The following is a 17,400-nucleotide window of genomic DNA, read 5'->3' as shown; positions in this document are numbered from 1 at the left end:
CGCGAATTTAATGACCGGAAGGTCCGTGGTTCGAACCCGACCTCGGACTCTCGACTTTCCCTGTCTAGGCTTGGACGACCTGGCACTATCCCAGCCCTCGTGCAACCTTCGGGTGGCATGGCAGTTAGGCGCCGGAATGGTGCTACAGCTGAACGACTTTTTTCTATACCTGATCCTGTCGGCCACTGTGCTTCGTTGGCTGGGCCGGAGATTAACCCTAAAAAAATCGGGTTCTTCGCCGCGGGCTTGAACGTTCAGTCTAGCCCGGTCAATATTAACCGACAACCCACAAGCCAACTTGATTCCTTCAAGTATCTGGACCCCATCATCCTCTTCAATGGTCATCGAAAACACCAGGGAGACGTTCACACAGCTTTTCATCACTCTATGTAAACACTCTGAAATCAGACTTCGGACCAATCTCCGTGTATTTACTATGACATTCCGATCCGTACTTGCCTACGCCTCTCCGAACCGTTAATCTTCTAAGGATACCCAAAGTACGTTGGAACGACAAAATATCTATGGGTGGTATCAGGGACCGTCATAATAACGTACTCCATCTTATCAAGTTAATCCAGCGACCCAGAATGCAGTGGCTGAGACATATCTTCACCAGTTCAACTCGGAACGGTCCATATTCTCTGTGTTTTCACTGACATGCTCAGAGTGATGTTGTTTTATCAGATGACAGCTGGAAACCTGGCTGTCTGCGTTCAAGCCGACGATAAGCTACTTGGTCAGAAGGTGGCCTACAGGGTCAAGCAGTGGAACGCTGTGCTCGGACCTTGCCGCCGATCGCTCTGTATGTGCTGTTGCGATCTGGGACATCCTCGTCCGGAAGAGGACGCCTTCATAAAGTAATGTAAGAAGTAAATTTACTCAGCGGTAGCTAGGGTTTAATAGTTTTCGAAGGTCCCGAAGGGTTATCTGTAATGATTTACTGCGGTACACTGAAGTCTTGCAATTGAAGGAGCAGAGTTGGGGAAAGGGATCATTGTGCCATCATACCACACACAAACCAGGTGCTCACGTTCGCAACACCGCCAAACAATTTGAAGAGAAACTGATATCGCTAGCCAATATTTTCTTTCGGCGTCTTCAACCAAGCACTATTCTAGAGGGTGGTTGGCACTGAAAACAAGATCCTGTATGCCGTTCCTAATTCTGTTGTGTCAATTCATATCTGGCTAGCCCATAGGTTTATTTTTGTGGCCTCAAAACAACTTAATGCGTTTGGGGGTGGATAACTTGAGAACGGTTACTGTCATCCAATGCATCGTACTGAGCTGCTTACAACAGAGTCGCTGTCATTCGAGCCACACTGGTTCATTGGGTTCTCACTGCAGTTCTGACCAAAGTGAAGTAAATGATCAGGCGACTTACAGTCGGAGGACCCAGTCGCGGTCAGTTTAGTAGACTCTTTAAATCACAACGAGAACATGAACTTACTCCGCATCAGTTTGCCAGTGGCATTAGCTCTGGTCTGATATTCACTCGTTTCAGTCGGATACTACAAGGTTGGCTTTTCCTTAAATTGGTTTCCATCCTAGTGTAGTTCCACCGACACAGGTTTCGAATACACTGCTAGATATCTCATCTAGGCACAGTACAACAGTGTCCGGTCTGAGAATAAGAAGATGTAACACCGAATATCCCGATCCGACGGTGTTTATTGCTTCAACTACTTCGAAATCCAAGAGCTTGAGTTTATTCGCACATGTCTTTTCCATTTTAGACGTTGCCTGAATCTGCTTAGCGCATACTTGGGATTGGCAGCAGAACTCTGACTGTATCATACCGATGTCCACGAAACCCACACGCCGTGCCACAAAACCTGTATCAATTTGGATTCCCAGTGGTGAAATTTACGAGTATGACAAAAAGGTATTCACCAATTCGGTCATTACCTACTCTTCTTAGATTCGTCCCCATAACTCTACCGATTTTCTTCAGCTGGCCACCAAATTGGGCCTGGAAGACGATGCATCTTTCTTTTTTCTCACAGAGGTACTGGTGACAAATACTCTTCTCGTCTAATTTGCTAGATAGGGAATGATTTATTTCTACTGCCCGCCTGTTATCCACGAGCAGCTGAGGAATTACATACCGATCAGGCAAAGTAAGCTCGTTTCAATCCATCAACCCCTCCAAACATTTAGGCTCTTCTTTCTCTACTATTTATGTGAAAAGTGCCAGAGTGACAATGTTCTCATCCTTGCTCCACACAAAGATTCAGATGTCAAGATGATTGGAGACCACGTCAGTTCGAGTGAGTTCGTCAGGTCCCTGTTTCCATGCTCGCACTTTCCCCATGATTCTGTCCCAAACCGGTGAATGAAGAAATCCAGCTGTAGCACTCTTTCGGTGCTAGCTGCCGCGCCACTCGTAGGAAGCACGGAGGCAGAGACACTGCCAGTTTGACAAAGCCTAGACATGAGCAGTCGAGATGGTGAGGTCGTGTTCGATCCATGGACCTTCTGGTCAGTAAATACGCACCTTAACTATTGAACAATCATACAGGCTCGATGCTCTAAACTAGGCGAGATGACATAGTGAATTTACCGACCGGAAGGTCCGTTGCTTGAACCCGACTCCTGCCTCTCGACTTCCCCTGTCTAGGCTTGGGCAACCTGGCAGTATCGCAACCCTCGTGCTTATTTCGGAAGGCACGGAGGTGGGCACCAAAAGTGTGTTTCAGGTGAACGCTTTTCGAAACTAGAACACTGGGGAAACCCCTATCCAATCCCATATCCATCTGTAGTTGGTAAATAACTTCTAGTTACAAAGACTTGCCGAGCTAAGTGTGACCGCAATCGAACTCGTGTGAGGAGCTCCGCAGAACTGGCTCACGGTTTTTGACTGTCTCTAAATATGATGATAGATTTTGTTAACGGAAACTTTTCAGATGGAATTCAGAAACCCTCATGAGGGTTGCTATTCGAACTTAAAATTTGGTTTAAAGCTCATTTTCTTGTTTGAATAAATCATCGTATAAGCAGACCATTTTTTCACTATTTTGGGTAAGCGCACGAGATTACTTCCAATGTCTCATAGATTCACGCGAGTGCTTTCTCCAGAAAGCTTGTATGATCAGTGGGTCGGAGCACGGGATAAGTTTTTTTTCGAAAGTGGATTTCCCATTGGGCCGCACATATAACAACATTAGTTGACATAGCTTTTTATCAGCTGCATGCAACACGTTTCAAAAAGTCACTGGGGACGTGTACAACAAAATGTGCCTGCTTCGATCTTTGCAGCCACGGTTCTTGCTCGCCCACGTACGGTAGGGCTGATGAAAGGAGAGTGTGTACACCACGAAGTGGTTCATTCAATTAACTCATTAGGTTCATTAAAACTGAATGTCCGAATTGATTTTATGAACTTTGCTCTAATAATAAACTGTTTTTTTGACCGGGGGCATTCTCATGGCGTCAACTAATACATGCTTCACTTTGACCAAGCTGGATCGTACAACGGTGAATATGTCATCACCTCGTAGTTATCACGAGTAGAGTGCTATCCTTCCATAGTAAAGCAGTTCTTTCAACCTGCGCTTGCTTTGCTTAGTTAACTTTCGCTTACCATCGGTCAGCAGTTTGGTTGGACTGCTCCTGTCTAGGCTTGGGCAACATGGCAGTATCTCAGCTCTCGTGCTTTCTCCGGGTGGCATGGCAGCTAGGCCCTGATAGGGTGTTACAGCTGAACGATTTTTATTGTGATTGCAGTTAACTACTCCCAAGAATCCAATAACAAGTGCCGTGAGTTAAAAGCTCGCTTCACTTGTGGTCGACTGTTTTGAGAAAATAAACGATATCTGAGCGATACTGACAAAACCCGAGCTTGAGGTAGCTCAGTGTCTAAGGTGCGAACTTGCTCATTGTCCGCGGTTCAAACTCAACTCTGGCGCTTCTCAGCCCTCGGGTTCTCTGCAGGTGGTATGGCAGCCGCGCATCGAGAGGGCGTATTTGGTATGTCATTCAAAGTGTAGCTTGAGACTTTTGGGTGGTAGGCTTCCTAACAGTTTTGCCTACCAATCAAGGCAATTTTTTCAGCGTTTGTCCCAGGGGAATTATAGCAAGTGGGCAAAGCTCCCGAAGGGTCAACAGCTCACTTTTATTTCGTCAGCCGTGTACCGAAAAATCAATTAATTTACAGCATAGTGGGCCGGGGGTGGGAGAGGCAAATGATGGGTGGAACGTGTTCTTTGTGGGTTTTCTTGCTTTTCTTTGAAGGGCCGAATTAGGATTAACCAATCTTATTTCCTACCGAAGTGCTTCAAAGTCCAGGCGAACAAACTGAACTGATCTGGAGGAGTTGCCTGTGGCGAATTGAGTAGAATCAGCTGCTGAATTGAGGTTGTGTTACCAAGCGAACCAAAGAACGCTTTTGTTTCAGTTACTCTGCCCCCTATAGTCCGTTTACGAGCAACTGATGAACCCTATAACACAGAACTACTTTATAGTCAAATCGAACCACAACCGGTTTGGTGTTTTCGGTACGTAGTTGGAGGAAGATAGGATCCTGGTGCTAGCCTCTCACAAACACTAGTGTTACCTCTAAGCGCTTATTCGGACTTTTCGGATACAATCTGACAGCAAGATGGCCCTGTGGTTAGAGCGTGAATTTACTGACCAGAAGGTCCATGGATCCGAACCGACCCCTGCCTCTAGACCTCCCCTGTCTAGGCTTGGGTAGCCTGGCAGTATCCCAGTCCTCGTACTTTGTTCTGGCGGCATTGTAGTTAGGTACCGATAGAGTGTTACAGCAGGAGTGTTCCTGATATTGGCCGAGGATCGTATCTTTCTACGTATCCAGCCAAGTGCACGAAATTTGGTGATGATCGTATCCTACCTGGTTGGTCACACCAACAACTTTCAGGCCTTTCTTAGTCTCGTTCATCCCTTTCCACCAAGTCGCACATTACTCACCTCTGAGTGACATTCAGTCCTCAATTTCAAGAATTGTTCAGAAAAGTGTTTGGCATACTAGCTTCAGATGAAAAAATGACATTATCCCTCTGACGTTGATACAGCATGGTACGACTCCCTTGCTTAGTAATCCCGCAGACGAACGGACAAACCGTCAACGGATTCAGCCTCCGGTCCCATCGAACGTGCTCATCGGTGCACAGGGAAGTGTTTGTTATGTGAAAGTTGCCCTTCTTGCTGCATGATTGCTTTTTGTGCCCGACTGGGTGGACAATTTTTCATTTACTCTTGTATTTCATGACTTCCTGTTTGGCACACCCGGAAGATTTGGGATTTTTCTTGGTAATTTCAGACGTGCTAATCCCTTTGCGCTGATCTTGTCAAGCCTAGGGGAGCACTTTTAGTGTATTTTTTCATGTCTCTTATCGACGAAAGATGAGTTCGACAGCGGTGTGACTCGGGTTCAAAAAAGCAGACTCACCACGTTATCCGCTAGGTTACGTAGGTCCGTTTGTAGAAACTTCAGTCTGCAGGCCATTCGGCTGAAATTAATGTACTACAGTTTATGGAATCACTTACTTAAACTCAAGTCTACGCTGTGTATAGCCTATAGTGCAGCTGTAGCGTAAGGTCAATCATGTGATGTGTGACTATTTACCCCAATTTAGTTGTCTCTGAAGGATAATTTGTGAGTTTGATTGAGCTCCGGTATATGTACCGCTCCTAACCGAGCTGGTGTAAAGAGCTGCACAGTCCATATCCACCTTGTGGAGGTACATCGGACGTCTTCTTTGTATTTTCTGTACCATCTGTACCATCCCTTACGCCGGTATGCTGACATCTTCTGCCAACTGGTATATACTTTCTATCCGGTTCACCTTGTTTAGCTGCCTGTGGCGTGCTTTGTGAAAATAACCAATTACAGCTTGGGCAGAAGTTGCCAGAATGGTTGGACTGCTTTGGAAGTGAACGAACGTCCTCATGTTGTCCACATACTTCATACGTTCCCTCAGCCTCACTGCACAACGTACCGGAACGCTACGGAACGCGACCTCTGCTTATTCCTTCTGGGTGACGTAGTTATTCGTTAGATATTGAGTGAAACCTGTTCAACAGTTGCGGTATCCTCAACGTTGTTTTGCCTGCTAAGTCTCGATCGAAGGCATTCGATTACATGCATTGGCTCATAGTACTGTCCAAGACTATCTCCTTTTTTGTTGTCTGATTTGCGAAGCGTTTGACTGCATAGCTTAGATACAATCACCGCAACAGGTGCTTGGTTAGACTTCGATCGGTGGGGCCTCCATGGAGTGTCAATGTTTGACCTTACCGGTCTAACGTGACTTTGTCTCTTTCCTAAGAGGTTTTTTGCGTACATTTAGACCCTGAATACGGTTGAACCTTGAGATTTTGGTTAAGCGACTGAGCTGATAGTCGATTATCCTTTTCTTACAGCAATCTCGCCTTCGTTCTATTGGTTCGTTTCTGTCTGATGTAGGCAAACTCGTTTATCCATCCCTTGACAAACTGATGTCTAACCCTGTGGATCATGTTTCTGGTTGTTTAGTTGTGCAATCCGAGCTCTTCCGCCTACTTACTTGCCCTCATGCATTTTGATTATTTCGTGCCGGGTAACAAGGGTAAGACTCACTAGCTAGTTTTCTCTGATTTGCTTTGTTTCAACTGACCATATCACATCTTTAAGTGGTCAACCGTTTCCCTGTGTTTCTCCCGTTAGACCGGAAGAAATCTAAAGACCTCCAAGCGGCCACTTGGTGAGTACTTCAAACTGAAGTCCCCGTGTGTTGTACACTGTGTTCGCCTTCGATCCAATGACAAATTCCTTTCGATATGAGTGGGCTGAATAGAATTTTTGTTTCATTTGTTGCAGCACTGGTGCTCAACCTGAGAGAACTGATGACGAGGTGGTCGGACCTGCTGGGGACTCAGTCATGGAACATCGGCTAAAGTAAGTCCTTGGATACTCTGCCAACTCTTTGTCGTGTTTGCTTAGTCGTAATCGTTGACAGGCTACGAGGCTTGGGTGGGTGACGGTTCATTGTCCGACAAAGGTGATCAGTTTCCATCGATTTGGCAACTTGGTGAACAGATTTTTAGTATTTACTCATCATTCTTTCATCCGCTGGACCGCAGTTTTAGGCCACTTAGCTCTTTCGAAGCCGTCCCCTTAAGAGAGAAGAGGGGTTATTGGACATTCGGGTTGGTCGCACACAACTGGTGGCTTGTGAGGAGAGCTATTTGAGAACAATTAAATGTATGTTTGTAACAAACTGCGTACAGCCGAGCAATTTAGTTTCCTTAGAAAGCAGATAGGTAACATCGGTATGTCTTTATGGAAGGCAACGGTGGGAGTGGGCCCCGAACTCTTTCTTGGAGATGGACATTCCTATGCTCACTTGTCCGTTTACCACACCGGTTATTTCTGTCCTAACAGTGTATGTTACACAAGTGGTTCCCCCCCTCTAAAACTTGGATGCTCATTCTTGCTCTTTCTATTCAAGCGTTTTTCTCAAATCCCCCGATGCGATCAACCGCCTTCTGTCCACCCTTTTGCAAGTTTCCGGATTGACAAGGGAATCAGTGTCAGTCCAAGTGAGTCTGGGGTGATGACTGACTGTCTGTTGACGGTCTCAGACCGTCATATGTATTGTCACTTGTTATATTGTTGTCTTAAATCCTGTGGGAGCGGCACCAGACAGAAAATGCTGGCCAGCTGTACAAACAGAGGAATTTCGCAACCACGGTGTACAGCTTCCACATACCTGGCATTCCGAAAGTGTGCAAACGAATGCAGTCTACGCGTCCATGTGCCCACGTGATTACGCAACCATCACCCGCCGTACTGGTGACCGTGGAGCGGCGCCAGAACTGTCGCTTTTTTTCCATCATCGTTTTCGAAATCTGCGTGAGCATGAAAACCGCTATGGGTGTTACACACGATTGACATTATGTCTTCCATCAACTGTCGATCTGTTAAAGGAGCTTCGCAAGCAACGTAGTCTGGCATATCAGTGGGTGATTGGAATTGTTTCTCCCCTCTCCCCTGTTAGAGTTTGTGGTGATTTTAAACGAGTGTCTCTAACCTGGTTATTTAATCAGAGTGCAGATTTCTCGTTTTTCTTCTCGCTCCGTTAGCGATATGCACTTCACGCTGATTATATCCAATCGGCCGGCGGTAAAGCATTGCAAACCCAATACCAAGCTTGTTGAATAGACCGATGGGGAGTAAGTGAGTCCGAGCTATCGATATTTTGACACCCTGCGAGTCTCCTATAGTAGGAATTCAGCTAAGTAGTATACTGTTAGCCTCATCTCCTCAATTTCCTCCATATTCCTCGACTTCAGACTTGAATGCGCCGGAATATGAAGTTAAAATCAATCCAGAAGTAGTTTTATTGACGAGTTAACGAACGCAACTGAAAGAAAAGGATCAATTGATTTTCACGCTCTCCCACTTTGTGGTTCTTTTTCTCTTTATTAGTCGTCTTTCAACATGTTCGATAACCTTGAGCTATTCTCTCTTTGAACTTGGCCTCAGTTTCGGACGTACTGAGGTCACCACTGTCGTTGGAAACGTTATTCGTTTCCTGTATTTCTCTTTTCTTCTATTTTGAACATTCCACCCGCTGAATCGTCATTTCTATGAATTCCGACGGCATAATGTTGTTAGCTATGATTCTACATTAGATTTCCGTATGTCGGGCCGTTTGGACTGGCTGGTACCAGTCCATCTGGCCTAATCCAACCTTTCACATGTCATTAGTGGTTTTGGCTGGCTGACAACTTGGCTTTCGGGACCGCTTTTGTCCAGGATTTAAGCAGACGCAATGCGTTTCATCTGAGTTTTGTAAAACTCCTTGTTAGTTGCATATACGAATCTAACAATGCCCACGACCAGTCGCGTGTATATTCGCAGGTTCTCCTGCTGCTTTCAAGGCGTTTGTAACCGAGTATTTCCAGTGGGTTGGTCGCTAGTTGACGCAAGCAAGGCAGTAGCTAGATCATCGTTCAAGCTGTTATGCAAACAAAATACGTCAGCCAAGTCCAGCGATGTTAACCCAGTTAGATGTAGAGCATTATTAACGCGTTAGCCTTACACGTGTGGTCATCGGAGTTCAAGACTTCGCTGTTGACAAGCTTTACAAAGAGTGAATCCATATTTTGGAGACTTTCTCCAGACAGGGGGTGGTCACTCGAAGGTTATCTGGATGTTTGCGCAGCAAGATAATAATCGTTCAGCTGTAACACCCCTTCGGTGTCTAGCTGCCATGCCACCCAAAAGAATCACGAGGGTTGGGTTACTGCCAGGTTGTCCAAGCCTATACAGGGGACGTCGAGAGGCCGAGGTCAGGTTCGAACCACGAACCTTCTGGTCCGTAAATTCGCTCTCCAACCACTCGAATCATCTCGCTCAGCGAGATATGATGCATTGAAAGTTCTTTGTCTTAGCCTGCAACTCTCCGAACAAAATCCGGGCGACCTTAGCAAGTGGATTCACCATTTCACAGTTCGAAGCGACAGTTTATTTAAACTTATTGTTTTATTCCACTCATGAGTGCCAGCTTAGCACCAACTCGATTTCGCTTCTTTTGAACCTTCATCCATATACATGGTAAATGTGACTCCTGTTCAGTTTAGTTTGACCACGATGAACAATACACATACGTACGGTGGTTCGGACCGCCCCAGGTTATGGTAACGAGCAGTGCAGGATAGAGACGTACCGGAATAGCACTGAGGAAGATAAAAGGGAAATGGTATATTAATAATTGAGTACACGAGAATAGATACAACACCATCATCACTGGTTGCCATGCCGGTGAGTACTTCCAAGCATTGGTGTGGTATGATGCCTCCGCAAACATTTTCGTTCTGGATGGCCACTTGTGTGCGTTGTCATCTTGGTTGGTCCACGACCACACTAGTCGATTGATGATTAATTCAGTTCAGTTGAAGCGTATCCGGCTGTCTGGATTTTCGTGATTGTAGAATGCGCAGGTAGGCCACTACTCAATGCTGGTACAATGGCGATTTGGTCGATTGAACACACTCGGGTTGATTGACTTTTTGTACAACAAATTCTAGTTGATGACGATACAACTTAGTAGGCTGGCAGTCGCTACACCAATCGAAACCGAATAAATAACACTGCCACTTACGGTCCTTTATTGTTGAAGAACTTTTGGTTCTATTCAATTTCGCCAGTCTCTAATCGTCGTCATATTGCGGTTAGTCTAATTGGCTTCATTCAACTCCTAATCTCCTTCTGATTTCAGTGGCTGACGTACAACTCCACTTCTCTCCAGTCAATTCCCCTAGTGATAGAAAAGGCCAGAAAGAATTCTCTCTATGAAGATCACTTTAGTTTTACCGAGACTGTCATTAGTCTATTTGTTTAGCCATAGCACCCTTCCGTGCCTATCTGCCAGGCCACCCGTAGAAAGCACGAGGGCAGGGATACTGCCAGGTTGCCCAAGCCCAGAAAGGGGAAGTCGAGAGGCAGAGGTCGGGTTCGAACCACGGACCTTCTGGCCAATAAATTCGCGCTCGAACCACTGAGCTATCTCGCCCCCACTGATGAACCACTCATATGCTTCTTTCCTCGAAAGGCTAGATGACCTTTCTCTAGCTGCACTTGTAGACCGTGATGCACCTTTGTGTTCTGTCTAACTTGCTTGTTTAATCCTATTTGGGACCAAGAACGCGCTCCAGACAGCAGGAGGCTAATCATTCCCTCTGGTATTGTTGTACCCATAGAGATATCAGCCAAACTCGTGCCGTAACACAGCTACTGTTTGCACTGGTATTGTGATGTCTAAACCCGGCATGTGAGAGATGTCTGAAAGCAACATGTAGGATTTCACTCAGGTGGGGTTGGGATTGATCGCATCTCCGATGTCGTACATGCCGCGGTTTTCCTCGACTTCAAAACAGCCTCTGACCCCATAGATAAGTCAGTTCTTGGTCAAAGATTGGTGACTCTGAGGTGCTCTGTTTTCCCCGCACTTCTAATCGTGTGAGAGCTTACAGTGAACGGTCCGAAGGTGTCCTTACAACTAGGGGAATTTGGTAAGGCTGCCTCTCTGTTCACTTTTTCATTGACGTTACCATGGTGTCGAAGTTCTTGCTCTCGAAATTACATCTGCAAAAGACCGGTAGACTTGGCAATCCGAACGACATTGTTTGATGACCATCAGTTCGCACAGTCAGGTGTGTGTTTCCAATTGCTGTTCCAAGATGTGCGTACCTAGTTCTCAGTCATTTTCTATACGAATGTTAGGCTGTTTTGGAATAAATTTCCGCCCTTCCCCTTTCTTTCTACTCTTTCCTTGGCATTCTTATAACTGTGTGGCAGTCAATCACCAGTACCTACTACTGAGTTCTTCACCTCGATGATAATGATGAGCATTTCTGCGACCACTAAATGGCAGTCAATCAGAGTCATCGGGGCAGCAGACGGCGGTTATATTGTGTCATGGGAATCTAACACAGTTCGCACTATTATGCAATGTGTTTGTGGGATCAATTGGTTAATGTGTATCTCGTGAAAAATTCATCAGTTATCTTTGTTTTCGGGCATACGGCCAAAATTATCCACTGATTCGACATTGCTCTGTTTTTGTGGTACGTGTTGCGTATCAATTTCTGTGCTACGGTCACAACAATTTGATCACAGATACCGCGCATTAGGTCGTTGATGCTCGAGGTTATACAGATACCGGCATTAGGTCGTTGATGCTCGAGGGTAAGGAAGTGAAAACAAAAAAAAACGAAAACAACAACAACATCAGAACACCGTAGATTTTGATCGTAGCTTTGCGTAGCATCCTTGAACCGTTGTTTCTGCTGTAACTGGAGGAGATTGACCTAGGATAGGCCAAACGAGTGGGGGTACCAGTGCAATGAAAAAGAACTGAACGGATCCCATGTGTATCTTCTCAGCATGCAGAGTATTCGATGGACTGATGGTTGACGGAAACTCGGGAACTGCGCCTACCTGATGTGCCTCAGGAAAGGCGAAACTGGTCGTGGACTGTCGAAGAGTATTGTGGTACATCTAGACAGGAGGTAACTGTATTCCACCGGTACAACCTGCCGGTTCACATCTTTACTCTGAATGACCTTAATTGTTTTCCAAGCATCAGGATGGAGAGATATTATCGGCCCACAGCCCCGCTCCCCCAATCAGGAACTTAGATGGCACAATAGTTCGTAAACTACATTGTTGATTGTTCGGGCACGTCGCTGTAGAATCGTGTTTCATCCGGATGTCGTGGGTCTTTTCCTTCAAATTGTTCCCACTGGATGCTGCAATACAGTATTCCTGTACTCCGTCTTACGGCAGAAACATCCATTACTTTTAAACTTGTATTCGTGTATTCTTCCGTCCACCTCTCAGTGTAAATCTGTTCTTATTCATTCGTTTTTGGTGGGACTTTTCCAAACTCATTCGTCATTCGATAACAACAGAATCATTGATCGTATGTTTTTTCAGTCTTACCGAAGGTTCCTTATTCTTCTGTATCATAGAACCACGACAAAACGGAATTCACACTTGTGTTGACTCGAGACGAATTGATACTCAAGGAAGAAGCTTTGTCATGGTAAGTTAGAGGTCACTATATCGTATTGATTTCTGCTTGGTACTGCTTAGTGGGTAGTAAACCAATAATCTGTTGTAATGGTTCAGATTCCACGTGCATTGTTGGCCTACTCTTTTCCAGAACCGGTGTTTGGGGGGAAAAACCTTAACTCGGAATCGAGTCTAGCCAACCGCCCATCTCGAAAACTGATATCCAGCGTATAATCTACTTGTCGGTATGTGGTTTGGACCCCTAAGTGGAGCAATGCTGGACTGGTTCTTTCTTTGCTTGACTTGGTTATCCACTGTAAAGCTCGATGGAAAGAGTTCGTAAGTCTCCAATTCATAGCGTGTGGATGCATCGAACTCATGGACTCACTAAAAGTACCAAGTAGTCTGAGTCAGTGTTTTTTATCGTATTCTGTCAGGGCGAATCGTTTTCCTCGAAATGATTTGTTGCCACACCGCCCCGTCTTTGGAGAAATCCCTTCCCGAAATTAATAATTTTATGGAATTTTCGGCTATCTTCAGTTCTGACGTTTATTCCCCTCTATGAAGAACCCTGCACAAACGGGATCCCGAACAAAGATCAGCTGTTGTCAGTGGACCATGATCCGCAGTTGTCTTAACTTGTGGAAAAACTTCTCATGTTTACACAACTCAAGCCTGTCAAAGAGTTCATCCGACAACCACCAGTGCTAAGTGAAAACACCGGCATCTGACCTTGTCTGACCGGATGACGTTGAGCTATCCTCAGCACACGGCGAAATACACTAGAGCAGTGGTTTTCTATAGAGGAAAATGTTGGTAGCTCAGGTAGCGCGGAACCCTGCACAAACGGGATCCCGAACAAAGATCAGCTGTTGTCAGTGGACCATGATCCGCAGTTGTCTTAACTTGTGGAAAAACTTACTTCTCATGCACAACTCAAGCCTGTCAAAGAGTTCATCCGACAACCACCAGTGCTTAGTGAAAATACCGGCATCTGAACTTGTTTGATCGGATGACGTTGAGCTATTCTCAGCACACGGCAAAATGTACTGGAGCAGTGGTGCCCGGTAGATTCATGTTCGGTGTTGATCCTCATTTTAATCAAATGGTGACTGTCTCTAGTTTGTGATTGGACCGACTCCATGGATCTCTTGGATCGCCACATACCAAACACGGTGATTTGAAGTGAAGTTGACGCATGTCTGAAGCCCTTCGATATGATTTTGGGCACAATCGACTTGAATCAATCGGCTTTGAATACCACGGATAACTTTCCTAGTCAGTAATGTTTTTTTCACTGCGCTCAGTTCCCATATTGTAGGGGCGTTTTCATTCGGCGTTGGTGGAGAGGTAGTGAAACCGGGATGTGGTTAGTGTCAACTATCGAAAACTTCTGATAAGCCTGAGTCCCCAAGGCCAGGGTTCATACCTTTGATGGAAGCAACACTACACGTGGCAACCCGTAATTTCCTAGCTAGTTGAATGATTGCACCTCTATTTCTAGACATACGATGGTGCGTTTTCTTTCTATCAAGTGCATATGCTTACCTATTGAGTTGATGAGAATCTGATTTTGCGCCGTCCCTAAATTGAAAGAAACCAATTTTTGTACTTTCGATGCAGGTATCATCATCAGCAAAGGTTTAACCACTAAAAGCCACAGCTGAAATAAATTTCCTTGAATTCGGGGCTTTTGCGATCAGTGAAAGCAGCTGAGAAGCCCGGTCCATTTGTAACTGGAAAAGTTTCGATGCATGAATTTTGGTTCTTGTCACGAGCGTTATTCAACGCGGTACCTGTTGCAGACAGGTACAAAACCGCAGATGCCAGGGCGTTCAGCTGTAGCACCCTTCCGGTGCCTAGCCTCCATGCCACCCAAAGGAAGCACGAGGGCTCGGATACTGCCAGGTTGCCCAAGCCTAGACAGGGGAAGTCGAGTGGCGGAGGTCGGATTCGAACCACGGACCTTCCGGTCAGTAAATTCGCGCTCCAACCACTTGGGCCATCTCACGACCCTGTGAAAAACAGTCATCAAAAGTACACACCGTATATTAACGCCAAAACCCAGGTCAAAAACACCTGTACAGCGATGCGACATTGGCAGCCGGCATTCGGCCAATACTGGTCCGCTGTTGGGTACAGGATTTCGACCAATCAGAGCTCGCCTTGATGCCGGACCAGCAAGTGGCCCAAACTTTTGGCCAATTTTTTGCGGGATAGGCTTTTCAGCCGTAGCAGCGCCTAACTGTAAAGCGATATCGGTGTGGAATTTCACCTAACACAAACTAAACATCGTAAGCATTGCAGCACGCAAATCCATTGGCCTACCTTGGAGTTGATGGTTATGAGCTGAAATGATGTAACAGGGACATGAAGATGAATTGGATAAGAATCAGAACAACTATCCAGCCCACCGCCTATTCTGCTTCTCAATCGATCGTTTAGCTCACATCCGACTACTAACCTTGAGGCGAGATGGCTCAGGTGGTTTGAGCGCCTATTTACTGACCGGATGGTCCGTGGTTCGAACCCGACTTCCGCTTCTCGACTTTCCCTGTCTAGGTCTGCGCAATCTGCCAGTATCCCAGCCCTCGTGCTTTCTTCGGGTGGCATGGCAGCTTGGCACCGGAAGGCTGTTACAGTTGAATGATTATTATTGTCGCTCACCTGAAATCAACATGCTTCTCGGGATGCTTCTCTGTTTTCATCCTTGAATGATACGGCAGACGCCAGTCAATCACTCAACTTTTGTCCCACTCTGCTGGAGTATCCCCTCCGTCGATTGTGTAATAGTTCCTTTTGTACATTATTCGGTGCTTGTTTTTCTCGGCAAATCGTTATTTGCAGACTAAATAGATAACGGGAAACGTCCGTGGGGGGGGGGCAAACCAGTTTTTGTCCACTTTTGCTGATCGCTTCATTGGAATGTAATGTGTCCCCTATGTCTGCTGCATTCTCTCTGAACGTCGTTTTCACTACACTAGCAATCATTTTCAGGATATCATTATCCTACATCCCTATTAGTAGGGCCCATAAGTCTGGTTTTATTCAGCCCACATTACGTCCAGTCTGATGTGATGGTAATGCCTTTTTGACATTTCCGGTCTCTGGATTTGTTTACCCGTGACTCATCCCACCCTCCAATGTTTGTTCGGTCTTGGACAGCTACACTACGTTTATGATGTTTGTCCCCGGCAGAGCACAATTACATTTGTTGCTCCCAGGCTTGCTGTGACAAATGAACACTGTGCGATTGGGAATTCCCAGATGGAAGTAACACTACACGTGGCAACCCGTAATTTCCTAGCTAGTTGAATGATTGGACCTCTATTTCTTTAGCATACGATGGTGCGTTTTCTCCTCACCAAGTGCATATGCTTACCTATTGAGTTGGTAAGGATCACCCATTTAATAGCAGACAAACCAAAATCCTACGGTTCGGGTCACAGAAAGTCTCCAGTCAAGAAGTTTCCATCATCATGTGCTGCACACCGTTTTTGAAACTAGAGTCACCTGCATGCTCACTGTGCTCATCAAGGACAACAACATCTGTGTTGACACACACCCTTCACTGCTGTACAACCCTGAGGTTCGTCTAATTCAAGAATTCTTAGGTGCCTACACCTCCAATCGCTCAATCAGACAATCTGGAAAGAAACTAATGGCACGAACGTCACTGATATCGATTGGCCGCCACTTATTGCAACTTCTCCAGTCAAGCACAGATGAGGTCGCGGGGACCTCATCCTGGAAGGCATACTGGTGCTTAGCTGGCATATTATCTTGAAACTTCATGGTTGTATGTGGGCTGCGTATCGGTGGAAGAGCATCAGTGTGAAGGTGATTGATCCCCTATATCTCACACAGTAAACTTTATTCAACATACAGAATGAAAAATCACGTGCGTTGTGTTGACGTTTGCGTGCTACACGACTGTGTCATTGTCAAGATACGTTAAAACCTTCTTGGTATCCCCGGTTTGCTGGGTTTCGGTGTGTTGCTTCTGTCTCTGCCGGAAATTTGCGCTCGAGATTGCCTTTGTATCGCTTGAGATCTGTCGTACCGACTTTCAGCACTCTGTGGACATATCTGATGTCAGTCAGTTGGGAAACTGATGCCCTGTTGTGTAGCCATCACTATCTGTAAAAACCATTTTCATAAATAGACCCCTTCTGTTTCGTCGAAGGGTGTATCACGTTTCCAGCAGAGGATACTTCGAGGAAGAGGCCATTTTTGAAAGAGTTTCCATGGAAGAGATCTGGAAGCCCTCGCTGAATTCCTTATATCGTGGATTTGGCATAGGTTTTAACAACAATCGTTCAACCCTAACACCGTCTCGGTCACTAGCTCCCATGTCACCTGAATCAGGCACGAGGACTCAGATACTACCAGGTTGCTCAAGCCAGACAGGGGTCGGTCCGTAAGTTGGCGCTTCAACCACTGAACTATGTCGAGCTCCGGCACAGCGTTTGAGGTTTAAAGCTCTGCTGTGTGGTCTACCAACACCAGCCAGTGTAAATCTCATGTAGTCTGCATCCTAAAAAAGCAGTTGTGTTGGGGGACTGTAAATCTCAGTCTGCATCCTAAAAAAGCAGTTGTGTTGGGGGACGAGGCACTCCACCACGACTGTCGCGTCTAAGTTGTGAAATTTCATTCACGTGTTGACCTTAGATGTCTTTCTTGCAAGTTGGCTGCTTGTGGTTTTTACAGAATCCCTTTGCATCACAAAATCTTTGATTTTGCTGTGTTTTAAAACAGACGAAGCGATCGAATGGAACCCATCTCTTTGAGTTATTTATGACTATAGTTCCTTCTCTTGCTGTTTCCAATTTAAAATGCTGGTGATTGTGATATATATATATGTATATATATATA

The 17,400-nt window shown here is 45.7% G+C and overlaps 3 protein-coding genes across 3 annotated transcripts in view; 1 reads left to right on the top strand and 2 right to left on the bottom strand.

Moving 5' to 3' along the window:
* T265_04707 (hypothetical protein) overlaps nucleotides 1-7,841 on the bottom strand; it is a gene marked incomplete at both ends in the record, with an annotated part of 16,841 nt that extends 9,000 nt beyond the window's left edge. The window contains one exon of the mRNA XM_009169511.1: nucleotides 7,715-7,841. Within this exon, the coding sequence (XP_009167775.1) occupies nucleotides 7,715-7,841 (127 nt within the window). The remainder of the gene's footprint in view (nucleotides 1-7,714) is intronic.
* The window catches only part of T265_04706 (hypothetical protein), a gene marked incomplete at both ends in the record, with an annotated part of 78,602 nt that overhangs the window by 9,350 nt on the left and 51,852 nt on the right, over nucleotides 1-17,400 (top strand). Inside the window, 4 exons of the mRNA XM_009169510.1 lie at nucleotides 2,049-2,122; nucleotides 6,823-6,900; nucleotides 7,454-7,544; nucleotides 12,483-12,556. Coding sequence (XP_009167774.1) covers nucleotides 2,049-2,122; nucleotides 6,823-6,900; nucleotides 7,454-7,544; nucleotides 12,483-12,556 — 317 coding nt within the window. The remainder of the gene's footprint in view (nucleotides 1-2,048; nucleotides 2,123-6,822; nucleotides 6,901-7,453; nucleotides 7,545-12,482; nucleotides 12,557-17,400) is intronic.
* The window catches only part of T265_04705 (hypothetical protein), a gene marked incomplete at both ends in the record, with an annotated part of 39,227 nt that continues 31,408 nt past the window's right edge, over nucleotides 9,582-17,400 (bottom strand). The window contains one exon of the mRNA XM_009169509.1: nucleotides 9,582-9,686. Coding sequence (XP_009167773.1) covers nucleotides 9,582-9,686 — 105 coding nt within the window. The remainder of the gene's footprint in view (nucleotides 9,687-17,400) is intronic.

The sequence above is a fragment of the Opisthorchis viverrini genome, assembly GCF_000715545.1.
Source record: "Opisthorchis viverrini unplaced genomic scaffold opera_v5_81, whole genome shotgun sequence".
Lineage (NCBI taxonomy): Eukaryota > Metazoa > Platyhelminthes > Trematoda > Opisthorchiida > Opisthorchiidae > Opisthorchis > Opisthorchis viverrini.
Note: the sequence above shows the minus strand (reverse complement) of the source record. Positions and strands in the feature narration are given on the sequence as shown.